This window comes from Enhydra lutris, unplaced genomic scaffold (assembly GCF_002288905.1).
Source record: "Enhydra lutris kenyoni isolate GAN:26980312 unplaced genomic scaffold, ASM228890v2 scaffoldscaffold6, whole genome shotgun sequence".
In the NCBI taxonomy this organism is placed as follows: Eukaryota; Metazoa; Chordata; class Mammalia; order Carnivora; family Mustelidae; genus Enhydra; species Enhydra lutris.
The window spans coordinates 14,343,976-14,364,094 of NW_019154090.1; the positions used below are offsets into that span (position 1 = coordinate 14,343,976).

Here is a 20,119-nt window from a genome sequence, read left to right on the forward strand (position 1 = left end):
TCGGATATGAACTCAAGTGGGTTTGAGAGCCCTCTGGGTATGTTCCATCTTCCGACTAGCATGGGAGCGCCTCGAGGGCTGGGATTTGGTCTCACACCCCGCCCCCAATCTCCCCACGCCTGGTTCACAGCACATTCTCAGCCTCTGCGTGTTGAAGGAAGCTGACCAGCGGAGGCCTCCAGCTCTGGGCCTTGACAGATTGGTGTGAACGGCCCAGTGAGGCAGAAACACCAACTGTCGCAAGCCATTAGGGGTGCCCCTCCCTATCTCGCCTTACCTCCCTCCGGCCTTCTTTCCTTACTCCACAACTAGTCACAGCCCGAGGGGAGAGAAGCCTGGATCGAAGACCGAGCCCACTTCCCCTGCTGCCCACCAGGTCTCAAACACCTGTCGGTGCCCCATCCCGCATAAGCCGCCTGTCCCACCGGCCCTGGCTCTGGACTCTGCTCTGAGAGCATGGACCGTGGATGTGGACAGGAGCAGGTGACCCAGAGCCAGGGCCCCAGGTTCAAATCCTGACTGTGCCTCCAGCCAGCTCTGTGGCTGTCTGCTGCCTTCCCTCTATGGGCCTGTTTCCTCCTGTACTAAATGTGGGTACTCACACTGCCAATTCCACACAGTGTGGGGATCCAGAGAATCACGGATGTGAGAACACCCTGAAAGGTGTATCCTTTGGCAGGGAGAAGACTGGAGTAGCAGTCAAGCCGTCCTAATCTGAGTCTCCGTTTTCTGTCCTTAGACAAATGCCCTGACTTCTCTAGGCTTCAGTTTCCTTATGCATCAAATGGGCCCTTTGGGCTCTGACGGTCTTCGCTTCTGAGAGCTGGATTCTAAGGAACTCTCTCTCTCTGAGCCCTTAGAGTCCTGTTCTAAGGAAGACGACAGAAAAGCCAGAGCCCACTTCGATCCCAAGGGTGGGAAGGAGGGAAAAGTGTAAAGGGACAAGGACTGTCTTCCTGAGTGCCCTCCCGTTCCCCATCCCCACCAGGGCCTCGGCTCACCTCCTCTGCCCGCTGGGCCTGGGGATGGTTATCCAGAAAGGTGCCCTCAAGGACGGAGCCCACAATGGTCAGGCCCTTCCCTGCCTTGAGCTGGGAAGTCAGCGAGAGCAGCTGGGGGTGTACCACATTCTGGTCTTGGTCCACACGCACCAGCACCAGCAGTTGTGGCCTGAAGAGGATGCAAGGTGGTCCACACCACACACGCCCAACCTCCACCATACACCACACACCCTCGTGCCATAAGCCAGTGAGTTCACTAGCCATCCATCCTCCATACCCCCATCCCCTACCTGTCCATTTAAACATCCACCCACCCATTTCCTTGAACATCAACCCATCCCACCAGCTCCCGCACAGCCACCCACCCACCCACCCACTCACTTATCTCTCATCCACCTCACTTATCCATCCATCCATTCACCCATCCAGCCCTCTCATCTGTCAGTCCCCAATCGTATCCGTACTAAGTTCCCTATACCTGCATTAATCACCTAATTACCTGACATCCACATGCCCCCGTCCATTCACACATTAACCTGTCAGCAGTCACCCTCCAATTCACATATACACTTGGCCATCGACCCAACTATTTATCCATTCATTTCCTTTTTCATTTGCCCCCCCCAATCCATCGCACTGGCCATCGGTTTAGGAGCATTCTCTAAGCACTCGGGGTTAGACCCTGTGCTGAGCATTTAAGAATTCACAGATGAGTAATACAAAGCCCTGATCTCTGGAAGCCCCAGTTGAGTAGACACCAGCAAGCGCAAGCCAGCAATGTCCTAGGCATAGCTCAGGCTTCAGGCCTTCCTCTTGGCCAAGCAACCTGAGGGAGATGAGTGAGGCCGGGCTTACATAACCGTCATCTAGAAAGCAGCCTGGGTGGAGAAGTGGGAGGTAAAATTCCTGCTTCTAGTTCTGCCTTCTGTGACCTCTGAGACCTTTTCTAGTCCCTGACTTCCACACAAGTAAAGTAGAGGGATTGCTCCAAATCTAGAGATTTCTAGGAGCCCCTATATCTCTCTAAGTGAATGAAGTCACCTCTCCCAGAGCAAATGCCACACGACGTTACATTTGTCTGTCTCTGCATGTGCTTTCTCCGTGGAACTGCCAGCTCACTGGGTTCCTGCAGACTAGAAGGGGGCCTGGCATGTATCCTGCGATTGTACATTTTTTAAACACATGACGGAATGAACAGAGGGATGAAGAGATGGCAGCTCGGCCCGGCCCCGGGTGCTGCAGGGGGAAAAGGTCAGACTAGGCAGGGCTGAGAAGGGGAGGTGAGGGCAGACCGTGGCGGGGAGGAGAGCACTCATTGACCAAAGCAGGTGACGAGAGTCAGACCCTGCTCCCTTCCTTCCCTTCCTCCCCTTCTTTCCCTTCTGCCCTCCCACGCAGGCCTGGCCACTTACCTCCAATTCTTGGTATGTGGGGGCCCTTCCTCCAGGCGTAAGAGGGCATAGCGTGCAGCACTGAGGGACAGGCCTCGGATCCCATCACCCCACTCCTTCTCGGCCCTGCAGGTCCGAGGGGATCAACCAGGGCAGAAAGTCAGGGGTATCAGTAAGACCCACGCACACCCAAGTGGCCACCCCAGGACAGAGGATAGGCAACCATTCTGCCACCTCCTTTTCTCAAAGCTCCACCCCCTCCCTCAGCTCCTGTCCTCTATCTCCCAATCCCACCCCTATCACCCCATCCCCTCCCCCACTCTTACTTTATCCCCACTCCCTCCCATCCCTTAGCCTCTCCCATCCCTCCCCATTCCCCCGCCAACACTTACCCACGATACTCAATGTACTTGTAGATGAGCCCAGCAATGAGCATGGCCACCAGCGCATAATACCAGGAGCAGATAAACATGAGTGCCAGGCAGAGGCTCATGCCCAGGAAGGAAAGTGTCCTGGACAATGGGAAAAAGACCCAGCCCCTGAGCCCTGGCAGGACTGTCACTCGTGCCAGGGCTCAGACAGCAGGAGTTAGATGGGGTGTGGAGTGGACAAGAACTGGAGGTCTAGGGTGGCTCAGGTCTGGGGGAACTCGCAGCATCATCTCCACGAGCAGCCCCATGGGGATTTGGGACCTTCTGGATGAATGAGCAGCCACAGACTGTGCACCACCCCAAGCCTCACACAACTTGTGAGTCAACACACTACCTTGCTCCAGTGCCTTTGACTCTGCCAGACCACCCTGCCAGAGGCCTTCCAAGGCAGAGTTCCCTGGAGGGAGTCAGAGGCAGGATCTCCCAGTAAGAGTGTGCCCCCAGGAAGAGGCGACTGGCAGAGCAGGAGCACTAAGATGGAAGTCGGGCAGCCCAGGTCCTAGTCCTGGTATGCCATAGTCTTTCTGGGTGACTTGGGGCCAGTCCCTTCCCCTCTTTGTGCCTGTTTCCTTTCTGTAGAGCAAGTAGGGTCCTTCCTACCCTGTCTGCCCCACAGGCCAACTGTGAAGCTGAAGGGCCATAAAGTGAAATGATCCAAAGAGCCCCGGGCTCCATGTAGCAAGCATCTTCTGTGCACCAAGCCCCGTAACACTCACAAGGGCCCATGAGGTCACTGCGGTTGTCACCCCCATTTCACAGCCAAGGAAACTGATGTCTCTTCTTCTAGTCTGTAAGATGTTGAGCAGGATGGGCAGGGGTGGGACCACAGCTGAGACCCCAGATGGTCCTGTTATATTACTATGTGTGATCCAGAATCTTTCTAGTGCTAGTTGGGCTACAAAAGCCAGAGAAATGGGCTCCCTATTTAAGTTTGGGATCCTTAGACCTCGGGGATGGGCTAGGGTGAGGCGAGGGTCGGGGTGGAGGCGAGAGGGTGGTTCCGGCAGCCAGGGAAGGGGACAAGGCGCCCACCAGTGGTAATATCGAAAGCGTGGCCTCCAGTTGGGCGTCCTCAACAGCGTCTGCACTGCACAGGCCAGGTTCACAAACATGTAGCACATCAGGAAGAACCTAGAACACAGAAAAGCCCCAGGAGAGACAGAGATGCAAAGGGAGGCAGAAACAGAAAGAGAAGCATAAACAAAGAAAGTGGGAAAGAGGGTAAGAAATTGGGGAGGTGGTCAGATCACATTCTGGTGCTGAGGGAGGGATTTGGAAGCCAAATCCCCTTAAAACACACCATGGTGCATGTGGGAATGAATCTCCATATAACAAAAGACGGACCGTTAAACAACTGGGTGGGCTATCCAGGGTCGCAACTGGAGGATCCAGGTAGAGAGACGTCCCCCCTCCCCCAGAGCTGATGGAGTGGGCAAGAGGCCAGCACGCACATAGAGAGGATGGGGGCGACCTCATCAAGGGACGCGATGAGGATTCCAATCTCACAGATGCAGGCAGTCAGCAGCAAGGCCCATGTTGGCTCTCCGTTTGCTTTGCCGTGGCCAAAGACCTGGGGACAGAGCAGCCACCATAGAGGTCTGAGATCTCAGAGACTTGTCATCTCTCTTCTCCAGTCTTGGGGACTAGTGCAATAGAGGCAGGACTCCCCTAACCAGAGGAAGGAGGGAGAGGACATGTATTCCTCACCCTTTAGGGGTACCCAAGGGGATGTCAGGCTTTGGCTGTGTCTCTCCCACTCTGGCATTGGTAACTCAGTGCAATGAAGTTCGAATCATCCCTTAAGGGGAAAAGAAGCACCTGTGGGACAGATGGAGAAGAGCTACAGGGTCAGCAAGTGGCCAAGACTGTGTACTCTGTGAATCTTTTTTTTTAAGCACCATGGAGAGAGCTACATCTTCTTGCCCTTTGGCTGCCTCCCTCCCTGGTCACTCAGCCAAAGGAGGGCCATTTGTTCCTCCCCTAAGAGCAGACAACTCTCCCCAAAAAGATGACACTGCCATAGGCCAAATCCCAAATAAGGCGCACCCATTCTTCTTAGTGGGAGTGCAGAACGGAAGGGCCCCAGGGGGCCTTGGCTCCCTGGGTGGCCTCTCTGGGCAGTGGCTTGGCTGGCTGGTGTAGTGGATGGGCTGTTCTTCCCACACTCTGCCCCTGACTGACCTGCAGGAAGGGCACTATGCCATCCCGGGAGATGGCCTGCAGCAGGCGTGGGGCCCCCGTGAGGCTCTGCAGCCCAGCCCCACAGGTGGAGAAGAAGGATCCAATGACAATGACCCAGGGGGATGGCCAGGCCAGTGTGCCCACCACCAGATTGCCATTCACAGCTTCGCCAAACCTGGAATGAAGGGACAGGAGATTCTGGGTGAGCAATACCTCCTCAATTTCAAGGGCATGTCTCCTACACCAGCCTCAAGACCAGCTGTGTGCCCACCGTAGGCCTAGGTTCTAAGGGAGCAAGGCGAGGGGAGGAGACAAAGCTCCTGATACCCTGGACACTTTCTATGTGACCCTGGGCAACTCATTTAACCTCTCCTTGCCTCAACGTCCTCAGTGGTAAAACAGAATGATGATAAACCCATCTCACATGATTGGTGACCAGATAAAAGGAGATAACACAGGTGAAATGCTCAGTACCGTGCCCGGAACAAGAGTGATCACAGTAAATGGTCAATTGTGTAATATTATGTTAATGTGGCCAAATCTCTTAGCTTGTTAGAACCTGTGCCTCCATCTGAAACATGGGGTTCCGACCTCATTGGGTGGTCATGGTCGTGTGGTGAGAACATCAAAGGTAAGCAATTTCTAACAATGGCACTATCTTCAGTTGGAAGAGGCCTCCTAGGTCGGTAAAGAGAGCCCTGTGACTGGAGTGTGGAACCAGAGGTTATGCTCAAATGGGCCATTGCTGAAGGACTATGAGAATCAAATGAAGGGTTTTACTGGATGACTTGCTGAATCCCTTGCGATCCTGTGGGAGGTCTATGATTAAATGAAATAAGTGTTGATTAAGTTGCCCTCAAAAGTGAATAAGTGTAATATATGCAAATTGTCCATTTGGCCAGGTCACTCCCTTGCTAAAACCTGACAGGGTGCCTGCAGTTCTCAATAAAATAAAGCTCTAATGTCCTGGTACCAAAAATCAGGCTTCCAGGACTGGCTCCTGCCTCATGTTCCCGTTCCCCCAGCCCTTACGGAAGCCAGGACAGCACCATGGAAACTGACTTCTGTGACAAGACCTCCTACTTCACCCTGCTGGTGGCGCATGCCCACACCCTTCAAAAGTGTATGTTCCAGAAGCTCTGAATTGCTTATAGCTACAGGCACCCACTTGCATGTGTGTGTGTGTGTGCGTGCGCACACACACACACACAGACACAGACACAGACACAGACACAGACACAGACACAGACACAGCTGTTTCTCTTCTCTACCTTTGTTCATGCTATTTCCACCACCTAGAATGCCCTTCCCATGCCTAGTCACCTAAGTAATCTCTACACAACATTTAAAGTGAAGAGGATATGGGGACGCCTGGGTGGCTCAGTCGTTAAGCATCTGCCTTCAGCTCAGGTCATGATCCCAGGTGCTGGGATCGAGTCCTGCATCGGGCTCCCTGCTTCTCCCTCTCCCACTCCCCCTGCTTGTGTTTCCTCTCTCACCACTTCTCTCTCTCTCTCTCTCTCTCTCTCTCTCTCAAATAAATGAAATCTTTTTTAAAAAACCAAATAAATAAATAAATAGAGGATAAATGAGAAAACATGCATAAGGCACTTCCAGCATCACCTCCTCCTCTCCAGCCTCCTGGGGACTGGGTTGCAGTGTCCCGTGCACAACCAGAGCCCTTGTACTTTACTTTATCCCACTCTTGCCACCCTGCGTTCCAAGTCTGTTGTTGAGTATGGTTACCAGCCCCCAAAGAGCTCCCTCAGGACAAAAAGTATGTGTTATTGATCTTTATTCCCCACAGAACTCTGGATAACAACCAACACATAGACATCTAGGAAATGTTAAATGAGTTAATAGATTTTAAAGGGGGGGTAAGTAGTACTATCTTAGTACTACTTAGTACTAATACTAATAGTAGTAGTAGTACTAGTACTACTTAGTACTACTCTTAGTACTAACTACTAAGAGAGAGACACACACCATCCAAGCTTCTTGAGCAAGATAAAATGTAATACAAGGTAAGTTTGCAAGCAACCCTGTGAGACCTCCCTCCCACAATTCCCCTTGCACAGGCTCAGCACTCCCTGCTGTGTCTGTTTCCCAGAATTTAGTCCCCTACACCCACCACCCAGGACAGAATCAGCCCTGATTCCCTTACTTACTTGTCCCGCAGGACGACCCCCTCAATGCAGGCCCCAAACAGAACAACAGAGCTGATATCTGTAGTAGAGGATGAAGGAGAATCTCCAGGGTGACATTCCCCTTTCTCCTCCCAATCTAGCTGGGTGAGGCAGAAGCTGAAGCTGCCCTCCCCCCAGGCCTCCCCGCCCAGGGTGCTCCCAGCCCAGCAGTGCAGGATACAGACAGCAGAGGTGGTGGCAATGGCCAGGATAGTGCCAGTGGGAATTGACTTCTGGGCATCCCGTAGGTCCCCGGAGCGGTTAGAACCAGCCATGATCCCTGTGAACAGAGGAACAGCTAGGACAGGGTCCACAGGAGACCAAACAGAACAAGAAGAAAGGACACCAACCCTGGAGTCAGGTAGCCTGGGATCTAGTCCTGGCATACCAACTGGTGTTGAGACCTTGGCCATATTCTTTGGCTTCTCCTGGCCTTAATTCCCTCATCTGTGCAATGGGAACTGGATTGTTGGCTCCTGCCCATGTGATGAGATTGTAGGACTAAGAAATTTCCCACATCATTATTGACTCTCTCCACCCATCAGTCCCAGGCAGAGTCTTCTGAGCTCCCCTTCACCTGTGACTGAGGGGAAGTAGATGCCAACCAGCAGGGTGAAGTAGGAGGTCATATCGCTGAAGACATAAGGATGGTCCATGTCGACAGGGGTGCCCTCCGCCAGGCCCACCGAAGGCATCCCACGTCTCTCCACAATCACCCCTTTAGTCAGGTAGGAGCTCCAGAGGTTCTCTGTGGGGGGGAGAAAGGACGGTCAGGAGGAAGACCAGAAGCCAGGTTATTAGAGTTCTAGGGCCAGGAGGTGGGGTGAGCAAAAAAGGAAGGGTCGATGTCAACCACTTCTCACTTTCCTGGGGTCTTGGCTCTATTTTATTTCCACCAACATTTCCCAAGCTCCTGCTTTGGGCCAGGCCATGTCCAGAGGCTTTGCACATGAATTAGATCTAGTCCTTGCCCTCAAAATAGTCCTGTCTAGTGGGGTAAAAAATCATATAAAAAGCTATCTCAGGCTGATTCATTATGTCCCAAACCAATCTCAGCACCCAGCCACCTCAAACCAGCTCCTTTTTTGTGCCTCTTGTCTCAACAAATGGCACCACCACCATCAACTCAGACAGTTTTATGTTGCCCTCAGATGCTCCCCTGCCCATCTCCACTTCAAAACCATCTCCGACTTCTGCCCACTATTCCTTTTAAATGTTTCTCAAATATGCCCCTTCTCTCTTTTCCAGGGTTTCCCCACTTCTGCACTATTGACATTTTGGGCCAAATAATTCTTCGTCATGGAGGGCTGTCCTACAGCACTGTAGAATGTTTAGCAAAATCCTGGTTTTTGTGCATTAGATGCCAGTAATAAGCATCTAGTTGTGATAGCCAAAAATGTCCCTAGACATTGCTACATGTCTTCTGGGGGACAAAACAGTCATGGGGGAGAACTGCTGCTCCACACCCACTGACATCACTCCATCACTCTAGATTAGAAAACCACCATCTCTCACCTGGACTCAGCATCACCCTCTTCCTGGACTCCCTGCCACTGTTCTCTCTCCCTTTTACCTTGTCCATATTAACAGCCAGAGTGAACCTTTAGAAATGATGAGCTGACTAAGTTCTTCTCTTATCTGAAACCCTTTGGTGGCTCCTCATTGTCCTTAGGACATGGTTCAAACACTTCAACATGGCTTCCAAGGCCTGCCACAATCTGGCTTATGCCAGCCTCTCCAACATCATTTCTTGCCCCTCCTTCCTTTGCACTTTATGCCCCAGTCATACCAAATTATTTGTGGTTGGAAGGACACAATATGCTCTTCTCTGTCTGCATGCTCTCAGGCAAGCTGTTCTTCTCCCTTAATTCCTTTATTCCCCTAGTATAACTCAAAATCTCTCTTATTTTTCCCTCAAAACTCTTCTAAGATGAGTCTAGGAAGGCTTGTCTTGCCACCTTGTACACATGACTGCTCCCTCCACTGTGAGGTCTCTGTTCATTGAATGCACATCTACTCAAATTGCAATTTATTTGCTAATACATCTGTGTCTGCTATTAGACTCCTTGAAGCCAAGGACTGTGACTTATTTATGCTGTATTCCTGGTGCTTAGCACAGTCCTAGAAACTAAGAAGATGCTTAGTGAATAGTTGTTAAACTGATGACTTTCTTTGCTACTAGGTGGTAAGATATTTGAAGGCTTCCTGGTATTCCTCCATGATACCAAGGACAGAACATGGACCAGAGTAGGTGCTCAATTAAAACTGATTGAATTTAAGTGAATCCCAAGGAGAGTTCCTTAATCCTGACCGTTTAACCCACAATCCCTGTAGTGTTCCCTGGACACCAGGCCTCTTCCCTCCCCCAGACCTTTGATGAGGCCACTGGCGGCGCCAGGGATGCCCTGGATCTCCGTGACATTGTTTCGGGTGAAGTACTCATCACAGGTGGCGTTGAGGAAACGGGAGGAACAGAAAAGGCCCCAGAGCCTTGTGGTCACCGTCTCATTTCCTTCCCAAGCCAACTTGGCACAGACATCAAAGCCATGGCGAGACAGTGTGCGGTTCCCCAGGAGGCAGATCCTAGGGAGAGAAACAAGGGAGGAAGATGGGGGAAGGACATAACCTTGCCTTGGCTTCACAATAGAACCACTGGGGGAGCTCTAAGAAACACAGATCCCAGGGCCCCATATCCAGAGATTCTGATTTAGTTGGGATGGAGCCCAGAATCAGTGTTTTTTCAAAGCTCCCCCAAATGATTTTAATATGCAGCCACCGCCAAGAAGCACCGTTTTAGCGCAACGCTGTGTTTCAGCACCATGGACAACAGCCTCCGTGCGTCATCCTGGCAGTGACATGTAAGGGAATCTGTCCTTAAGAGGCAGAGCCCACAGAGATCTGAGCCCCTAGACCCTCTCTTCTGTGACCTTGCCCATGATAGAAAAGGTGTCCAACACTAATAAGTTGTCCTATTCCAGGAATTTGTCTCCATCCAGGAAATGCTCCCCTAACATAGAGAGTCATCCCTTCAGAAATCGTCCCACTTGGTTCTTCCTAAGCCCACCCCACCCACAAGTAGTTGACCCTCACAGGGGAAACTCTGCCCACCTGCAGAACATATTACCCCCCTGTAGAGATTCCCCCCAAACCAGGAGAGCTTTTCGCTCCAAAGGGAGGTTGCTCTGAATCCACAATCACTCAGATTCTGAGAGATGAGGAGAGGGAGGTTGGCAGCGGCTGGCATTGCAGACCCAGAAACCAAGCCAGGGAGGAGGAAGACAATGCCTTAGGCTCAGAGCAAAAGCACTTACGGGAAGTTGGGCGGGTCAAAGGCAGATTTGATGACCCCAGCATAGATGGCCAGGATGGAGAGGATGACACAACCCAGGAAGACAAGGGCAAATTTGTTGACATACTTGACGCCCACAAAGACCACAGTGGCCATGCAAGTGAGCACACAGGTGCCATACACACGCATATTGTTCAGCATGGCTGCTGCCTCCCCGCTGGCATCTTCTGCCTTAAAAATGGCCATAGCTGGGAAGAGGTAAGCCTGCAGAAGAGGGCCAAGGAGGTCAGGTGAGTGACACAGCAAGAAGAATCACCCCCAAGGATATAACCCAAAGTGCAGAAAGACACTTTGGGGGAAAAAAAATATGCTCATCACGGCATATTTACAGTAGCGTAAGACTGGAAATGACATCCACTGATAGGAGGAGATGTGATCATCTGTATTCTTTCTGCACATGTGTATTTTCTGAAATTTCCATACCAAATATTAATATGTTGCTATTCTTAGAAAAGTTATTTTCACTTATAAATGATATTTACAAAGGGAGCTTCTAATTATTTAGGGAAACCCATACAGATCTATTTTACAAAGACAAAATACAATATCATGTTGTAAAACAAACCAAAAAAAAATAGAAGGAAATACACCAAAATGTTAATGGTGATTTTCTTCGGGCAATTATTATTTCCCTTTTTATGTTCTCTGATATATTGGCAGTTTTACCCAATGGGCAGAACTGTTTTTATAAAAATTTTTAAATTATTTAATTTTTTAAGTCATGGAAGTCTATTATTATCCTCTCAGAATGTGGCTCTTTGGGTCTTTTATTCACCATCCATCCTCTCTGTCCCCATACTCCTCCATTCTGCCCCCAAACCAGACGCTGCATCTTTTAGCTTCTGTTCTCCAAGACAGTGTGATAAAGTGGAAAAGCACTGGCTTTGGGGTCAGAAAGGCACAGCTCCATATCCCTTCCACATGTTCCTTAAAATTCCTGAACTCTGCTTTCCTCATCTGTAAAATGGGGACATTATCTAACTCATGGAACTGTTGTTAGAAATTGCAGGCCAAGGAGCCTGGATATGGTAGGGGCTTGGAAAATGTCAGCCCCACTTTCTGTGTACCAGGCAACCCTCCTCAGCTCCCACCTCTTCACCGAGGGGCCCAAAGAGCCAAGACCCACATCGGCAGCCTCCCCTTCAAATACTGACCAGCAACCTGACTTCTTCTCATCAGTCACTACTCCTAACAGGTCTCTTTACTCGGCTCCCTCACATCCTTCTTCTCTTTCGCAACCTACTGGACACCGGCCCTGGACAGTGAACGCGCACTGGGAAGCCAACGCAGTCCCAGGCACGCGGCAGGCAACCAAGATGCAGCTATTGTGTGACATTAGTTTTATTTTTTTTTATTATTCCTACCACGATTCTACTCTTATCGACCCACCTCTGCTACTTAGTAGCTGAGTGACCTTGAGCAAGTCGTCACCTCTCTGAGCTTCTCGTTTGTAAAATGGGCATAATAATATTTAAACCTCACGAGGATTCAAGAAAATGACTGTAAAGCGATTGGAACTCTGCTGAGAGCACAGTGGGTGCCCGATGAACGGCAGCTGTTCGGTTACGTAATTACTGTATCTTGTCTCCCCAACTAGACTGTGAATTCTTGAAAGACAGAACCATGGGGGCACCTGGCTGGCTCAGTGGGTTAAGCTTCTGCCTTTGGCTCAGGTCATGGTCTCAGAGTCCTGGGATTGAGCCCTGCATCAGGCTCTCTGCTCGGTGGGGAGCCTGCTTCCCCCTCCCTCTCTGCCTGCCTTTCTGCCTACTTGTGATCTCTCTCTCTGTGTGTCAAATAGATAAATAAAATCTTAAAAAAAAAAAAAAAAGACAGAACCACATCTGATTTCCTTTTGGCCTCACTGAGTGGCTTGGATCTCTCCCTAGGGGGTGTCCAGGGAGCATTAGTTAACTGACTGACAGCCTGGAACCCCACACCCCCTCCTCGACCCCTCTCACCAGCAGGATTTCAATGGTGCCCAGGATGTACATGGCCCCAGCGAAGGTAGTGCCCAGGTAGAAGCAGAGGCCCACGGCGCCCCCAAACTCTGGGCCCAGAGACCTGGAAATCATGTAGTAGGAGCCGCCAGCTGCAGAAAGAACCTGGTGTCAGCGAGTCGTTCGAGGGAAGCTGGGCTGCCATTAGGGGTGGGAGGGCTCAGGGACAGAGGTGAGAAAGGAGTTGTTCTGGGCCTCACGCCTTACAGGCTGCAGCCCTAGGACTGGTGGGAGACTAAGCCAGCCACTCTGAGTGGATTTTGCTGCACTAATTACCATGTTGCTAATTACCCCTCTAAGGAGGTCATGGCTCAGAAAAATAGGATGACAGAGAGGAGGGTCTCAGGCAAAGGGAGATATGGCATCGCCCTGTCCAACTCCATAAACAGCTTCCCTACCTTCCCCTTAATACCACTGCCCCCCTGTACCCCACCAGAATCACAGCCCAGCCCCCAGGTTAGCAGTATTGTCTCTCTTGGTCCTGAAGGTCCATAAACCCTATAGCCCTGTCTCCCCTTCCAACCATCCAGGCCACCCTCCCAAACATCCAGGCCCCTTCCCCCTCCAAGAAACCCCATCACATACCAGGTACAACTCCATTGGTTGCAATAGCACTCATGGAGATGGCCGTGAGCATTGTCTGTCAGGAGAGAGATCATCAGAGTGGCAGCTAGGGCAGGGGCCGCAGTGCCCTGGGTAAAGGCCAAACCTTATACCCCATAAACACCTGCCAAACCCACAAGTCCTTGCTGAGCTTCTCCCTGGTCGTGTTCCAACTTCTACTCCTGCCAAGTCCTTCTTGTCAAGAAAACCTCTTATTCACCACGCACACGGAAGCATCACAAGCTACTTGTGCTCATCAGAGAGCTCTGGAAATCCCAGTTTGGCCTCTGACCAGCTGTCTGACCTGGGACAAGTCCCTTCACTTCTCTAAGCCTCCGTGTCTTTATCGATAAAATAGGCGTGCTGTCTTCCTACCTAAAGGCACATGCTGAATCTGATCCTCAGCAGATGTGGGACAAACCCAGACTGAGGGACGTTTTACAGACTTACTGATCCATGCTCTTCCAGAGTGGAAATGCCATGGAAGACAAAGAAGGAAGCGCTGCTCCAGATTAATGGAGGCTAAAATGAGCTCATAAATGAATACGAACGTGATCTTGAGTTTTCTCCGGTTACAGAGGACATGATTGGGACAATTGGCAAAATCTGAATGAGGCCTGCTGCTAAACCATGATTAAGGGGTCACTATTAAGACATCGTTAATGTCTCGATGTTATTGCCTGGTTTTGATCATCGCACTGTGGTTATGTAAGGGGATGTCCTCGTTTTTAGTAAACACACACTGAAGGATTTGGGATAAAGAGGCATCATGTCTGCAACTTGCTCTCAAATTCAAGGCGAAAACGGTACTTAGAGAAGGGAATAAAAACGATAATAGGTTAACGTCTGTTCTATTCTTGCAAATTTCCCGCATGTCTGAAATTCTGTCAAAATAAAAGTTAAAAAGAAATAAAATACGGGTACTAGCGTCAGTCCTGGCTACCACACGCGCAGAGGTGGCTCTTGGGCCGCGTGCGAGGAAATGGAAACATGGCGAGAAGTAGGTGTTCGGTGAATATTTGATATTTTAGGGAGGATGGAAAGGATCCTGTTACAAAGCTGTCTGTGACCCACGCTGCCATTTTTTGTGAGCCCGGGGCGAACACAATGTTAAGGACTGTGGTTTTCAAGGCTCCAGGTTAAAGGATTTGATTTCCTTCACTATGCCTATCTTTTTCATCAATGAATCTGCATTACTTGTGTAATTATACACACACTCACTCACACACACACCCAAACACAGATCCAGGTGAAACCTGGTTAGTGGCCATCGGGGAGCAGCCTGTGAGATGCAGGAAGGACCAGTCAGACCTAATTTACTCTCAAAGCTCATACGCAGTGGTTCCTATAAAAAGCTCAGGTCTCATGCCTCCCCGCCTCCCTCCCCTCCACCCCAGGTTCCTGCTCTGGCCCAGCGGTCCCGGGGCGGGGAGGGGAAGGCGTCACTCACACAAGAGCAGCAGATGAAGACCATGCAGAAGGCCTCCATGATGCCCGCGATGCCCACCACCCACGTGAGTCGCAGGAAGAGGATGACGCCAAAGATGTTCTGCAGGCAGGGCAGGTACACGCCCATAAAGGTGCCCATGCGTGGGGCCTGCCGAGGAGGCCAGCGTCAGTTCCTGCAGCCCCTAATCACCGCCAACACCCCAGACCCACTCCTTCTCCCCTTTCTCCAACCCCCGCTCTCTGCCTTTCTCCACCCCCACCCCTTCATCCCTCTTCCCTCTGGTGCTCAACCCCTCTCCCTCTCCCTTCCTTCTTCTATCTCTATCCCTCATCCCCCAACCCCTCCTCACCCTCTACCCCCTAACTCCTAGCTCTCTGCCTCCATCATCCACCGCTTCAATGGACACTCTTTTGTCTCCCCATCCTCTCTCTCAACCACCCCTCCTTCCTCCCTCATCCTTTTTTCCCCAAGGCCCTCACCTGCACTGGCTTCTTTTTTCCACCCTCATTATTTTCTGCTTCTTCATGCTCCCTACTTCCCTGGGGCAGGTTGGTGTAGTTGGCCAGGCCACTGAGCAGGGAGGACACCATGGGGCTGGTGTCCATCTCCTCCTGTAGAGGGAGGGTGGCAGTGGTAAGACACAAGGTCCTAAGGAAGGGACAGGCGAGCTACATTGTAGGAGGCCGGGAGAGATGGGGTCAAGGATATTGAACCACGGGGGCTGGGATGACTCGGGAAAAGAGGAGGAACAAGCATGGAAAACAGGGAAAGACATGGCAGGATAAGGAGAAGGAGCAGCAGGGGTGACGGGAAGGAGAATAAGGTGGGCTTGAGGAGGGCGTGGAGAGGAGGACACCTCCTGAGGGAGGGAGGGATGGCAGATGAACGGGGAAATGAAATGGGGAGGGGGGCGCGCCCCAGCAACCCACCTCAAACAGGGCCATGTTCTTGCCATCGTACTCCCTTCCCTTCTCTGTGTCAGTGCTGTTGATGAAGGGGCTGCTCTCCTTGGGGTTGCCATCACCTGAGAAGGCAGAGGAGCCAGGGGTCTGGCGTGAGCTGCTTGTCATCCCTCTGCCCGCGCATCCAGCTGCTTGGCCACTTGAACTCTCTGAACCTCCGTTTAACGGAGCTAACGGTATCCCGCCGAGCTGTTTCAGCGGACAGCACGTACAAAGAGCCCAGTTTTTAATGAACATGTGAGTGCTTCCTTGCCCTTGGGGGTCCTTCTCCATTCACCAGGACACCCTAGATTCTCCAGGTTCCCCTCCTTGACCATACCTGGGACCTTGCTGGTGTTCTGGGATGGAAGCATGCTCTTTCCCAGAGGCAAAGATAGAGAACACTACAGCCAGAGGCCCAAAGGAAACTCCACCTCTTGGAGAAGTGACCCATTTGGCATCTTCTGTGCTCCTCATGTATCTTCCGTCAACACATATTCACTGGCTCTCTCCCATGTGCCAATACGGGCATGGGGAGGGAGGGGGGAGTAAACACAGACCAAGACACCATCCCTGCCACACGGAACCCACAGGCAGGAGAGATAAACCAGGATGTGGGAATTTCCAACCCAGAGTGGTAAATTCTGTCATAGAAGATGAACAAGGGACTGTGGGAATACAGGAGAGGCATTCAGCCCATCCTGGGAGGTCACGGAAGGCTTCCCAGAGGAAGTGACGAGGAGGCTGAGAACTGAAGGATGAGTAAGAGCTAGATAGGGAGGGAGGAGGGAGGGTGTTCCAGCACAGAGAACAGCATGTTCGCTGGCTGAGAGGGGAGAGTGAACAGAGTGGGTCAGAGATGCTGAAAGAAGTTTGGTCCGGCTTGAGTCTGACGAAAGGGCATGGAGAGAGGGGCTGAAACGTGGAGACTGACCTATGAAGAGATGAGCCTCCGAAGGTGTGGGCTGGGTCCTTAAATGATTAGTAGACAATGTTACAGATTTGGGCCTTCACCCAGAGGACAATGGGAAATCATCGAAGAGTTTCAGGCAAAGACGTACCATGAAGGGAGCTGTGTTTTAGAGCAACCACTCTGGCCTTTAGATGAAGAAACACAGATGCTGGTTTGAGACTTTCAGCAATCCAGGCAAGGGTTGATGATGACCCAGACCAGAGCAATGCAGGGCAAGGGGCAGACTCAAGAATTACTGGCGCATATTTCTATGCCAGATGTTTGGGGATGTGGGAAGGGGGAATCAAGGAAAATGCCTGGGTTTCTTGCATAGGTTAATGGGTGGGTGATGGTGCTATTTAGTAAACGGGGGCAGAGAAGAGACGGAGGGTGGGGAAGATGCTGAATTCAATCAACAGTAGGGCAGAATAGGACGCTCAAGCAAATATGTCCAGAAGCCACTTGGATATACAGAGTCTGGGGCCCAGGAAAGAGGTTGGGCAGAGAAAAGATGACGGTAACCCATGAGACTATGTGGAGGAAGTGTGTGAAACCATGTATCTGGCTGAGATCACCCAAGGAGAAAAGCTCTTGGACACCTAGGAGAGGTCCTTTCAAAGAGATGTAGGAGACCCCCACAGGCACTTAACCTTGGCTTCAGTCAGCACCCTTTCTCACTTCTAGGGCTGAATCCCAGTAGCTGACATCTCTCTAGACCCTGGGGAGACTCTCCAATAAATAAATCCCGAATGAAGTTGAGGCCCTATGTATTCTGAATTTCCTGTCCCCTCGTCTCCTGTCATGTCTCTCTCCACCTCCATCTTCCCAAATCCTTCCCCATCCTTCTTCCTACCTCCTGGAAACCTTCCTTAGTCACCCAGCAGGGGTCCATCCCTAGAGCACAACCTGTTACAAGTCCAATCTCAGCCTGACTCAAAGTCATGGAAGAGGGAAGAGATGCCTCACCGAATCAAGGGACAACTTCTCCTGCCCCCACCTCCACCTCATCCATCAGGCCAGGAACTCCTGATTCCCAAACGGGGGCGGGGGGGCACCATCACCTCTTCCTTCTTACATATGAGTTTCTGGAAATGACAGACCTTTCCCACAGTGAGAACCTAGCACATAATAAATGCTCCGGGGGGGGGGGAGTCTTCGGAGGTAAATTCCCCCAGCCTCCCTTCCTGACCCCCAGGGTCTCAGAAGAGCTGTCTGTGGCCAGAGAACAGGAGAAATGAAAAAAGAGAAGTGGGTTCCTCCTCCTTTTAAAATGCTGACAAGATGTTTCAGATTCTCACCACACTATGGAGGGCACAAGAGGGTTTGAGGCGAATGAGAGCAAATTTCTTGATGGTTAAGGAAGAGGGTTGGGGTCAAGATTTAGGCTCCAGTTCCAGCTTTCTAGGCTGTGTCGACATATTGGGCAAGTCGCTTAAACTCTCTAAGCCTCAGTTTCCTCCTTTGCAAAGGGATAATAATTGTGCTTAACTCACAGGGCTGTCCTGAGGATTAAGGGAAATAATGCGTATTGGGTGTGCCTGGCACATAAACGGAACCATTGGGGCTATTATGAGTACGATTATTATTCATGTATCTGGTGCTCCACTCAGACCGGGGTCCCCATCCCATGCCCCTCCCCAAGCCCCAAGATTTAAGTCCCCTGTGGGTCTGGGTGCCCCTCCCGGCGGCGTCCGCTCAGCGGCGAGAACAGCCGGACACGGGAGCCCCTCCTCTCTGCCTTTCACGCCCCCTCCCAAGCCCCTCCTCCCTCCAGGGGTCCCGGGGCCGGTGCGCGGCGGCCAGGCAGGCGTCCTGGCCCGAGATCCGGCTACTAGGCAGCCCCGCGCCGGTCTCCATGGCGACCGCGCGGGCAGAGAGCGCAGCGCCGAGCCGAGGCGGCCACGCGCCCGCAGCCGCTTATGTAACGCGACGCGCAGCGCGGAGCCAGGCTCGGGGCCGGATCCCAGCTAGGAGCGGAGGGCCGGGGAGAGGATGGCTCGATAGGCTCGTCCTGGGTCCCGCCCTTCCACCCGCCATCTGGACGGGACGCCAGGCCGCCGGCCGCGTCTGCCGCGGGCTGATTTCGTCCCCTCCTTGGAACGGCGGGCGCACTGGTTGCGGGGAGAGGGGCGAGCTTCAGGAGTTCTCAAAGGAGCCGGGGGAACTCGCCCTGAATCCTCAGAGCCAGGACGCAGGTTCATGGGTACCGGCGAGCGGCGCGCGCGCGGGAGGCAGGGCCAGACTGAGGCTGAGCCCTCTCCGCCTGGCCCCCGCCCCGGCCCCCGCCCCCTGGGAGCTCTCAGCCCGAATCGGCTTTCAATTAAGCTGCGGCGGTCAGAGCTCCAGGGGAGGAAACAGGCGAGCGGCGCGGGCTAAGGATCCTCCCTCAGGGGCCTCGGACCAGGCCTGGGGGAATCCCCAAGCCAGATTGGGGAGTGGGGGAGGGCGTCAGACCCCAAGGGGATAGGGGTCTTCTTTAGTCGAGAGGATTCTTCTTTAGTCCGGAGGAGTCCTCTTACCCCTCGGGATAGTACCACCTCCCTGAGGTCAGTACCCAGGTCCTCACCTACATCCCCAAGAACCTAAGATCAGAGATGGCAGAGGCTCTTGGTCTGATAGACCCTCTTCCCTCAAGCCCAGCAGGTCCTTAGGTCCCCTATGACCATCTTGGGGCATCGCTGGGAGTCTGCCTCTCTCTGGGAACCCAAACATCTGACCCAGGTCCTGGCCACTCTAGTTCCAGGTCCTGGACCCTACACACAGAGAGAAGGTCTGGAGACAGACCCTCTACACTGAGTCTAGAAACTAATGGGGAGTGGGTAGAACCAAAGAGAGTTCCTCATTCGACTCCTGTTCCACACACATAAATGCTCTTTTCTAGCTCTCCTGAGACCCCATGGAAACCCCAAGACCCAGAAATGCAAAAACCTAGGGGTAGAGAAAGCAAGGGCTGGGGGATTGGACAATACCCTGTGCCGGGGGGTGGGGGTGCAGAGATTATCTCTCCGGCTGAGCCCCTGTCCTCAGACTGAAGGCATCTGAAGGGGATCCCAGATGGCAATGACCCCCCCCCACACACACACACACAACTCGTCCCCTGGGCACCGCATCCGGATGCCTGGATCTGCCGCAGACTCGACTTTGCCAAACCCTCTTCCCCCATAGCCTAAGCCTCCCTGTTGGGGAGGGGGGCTGCTGTTGGATGAGGCAACCCCCAGGTCACCGGAGAGATGGATGAGCTAGCTGGCCAGCCAGTGGCTCCAATCTCTGTATACCACTCAACTTCAGGGAGGAAAAGGGGGTCTTAGACAAAGAATTGGGGAACCTGGTGTCCACAGCTTTCCCAAGCGGCCACTTGGCTCTGACTTGGATCCAAGATCCGGAACACTTCAAGTCTAGGCTCCCAGTCCCTGGAAGACCCCGCTCTTTCAATCCTTGGGTCTCTTTGGCCATCCCCCGGGGAGGTCTGCACGAGTCTCAGCTTAGAGGGTCAAGCAATGCCCAGGGGAGCGTTTGAAGACTCGGAGCGCAGACAGCCGGAGCGGGAGGCGCGCTAGTGCGCAAGGGACGCAGCGCCGCTGGAGGGTGGGGGGTGGGGGCGGCTGACAGCCGTGATGGATGGCTGAGACCGCTG

General features: G+C 52.4%; 1 protein-coding gene across 2 annotated transcripts in view; it reads right to left on the reverse strand.

Annotated features, from left to right (window-relative positions):
- Positions 1-20,119, reverse strand: part of LOC111141395 (solute carrier family 12 member 5) — a 44,384-nt gene that overhangs the window by 6,096 nt on the left and 18,169 nt on the right. For both annotated transcript variants that reach the window (XM_022493910.1, XM_022493909.1), the window contains 16 exons: positions 15,522-15,616; positions 15,072-15,203; positions 14,593-14,739; positions 13,125-13,179; positions 12,501-12,631; positions 10,502-10,743; positions 9,562-9,773; positions 7,768-7,938; positions 7,372-7,470; positions 7,173-7,230; positions 5,005-5,179; positions 4,275-4,393; positions 3,856-3,954; positions 2,785-2,904; positions 2,414-2,518; positions 1,002-1,170 (listed from right to left, as the gene is read on the reverse strand). In XM_022493910.1, coding sequence (XP_022349618.1) covers positions 1,002-1,170; positions 2,414-2,518; positions 2,785-2,904; positions 3,856-3,954; positions 4,275-4,393; positions 5,005-5,179; positions 7,173-7,230; positions 7,372-7,470; positions 7,768-7,938; positions 9,562-9,773; positions 10,502-10,743; positions 12,501-12,631; positions 13,125-13,179; positions 14,593-14,739; positions 15,072-15,203; positions 15,522-15,616 — 2,129 coding nt within the window. The remainder of the gene's footprint in view (positions 1-1,001; positions 1,171-2,413; positions 2,519-2,784; positions 2,905-3,855; positions 3,955-4,274; positions 4,394-5,004; positions 5,180-7,172; positions 7,231-7,371; positions 7,471-7,767; positions 7,939-9,561; positions 9,774-10,501; positions 10,744-12,500; positions 12,632-13,124; positions 13,180-14,592; positions 14,740-15,071; positions 15,204-15,521; positions 15,617-20,119) is intronic.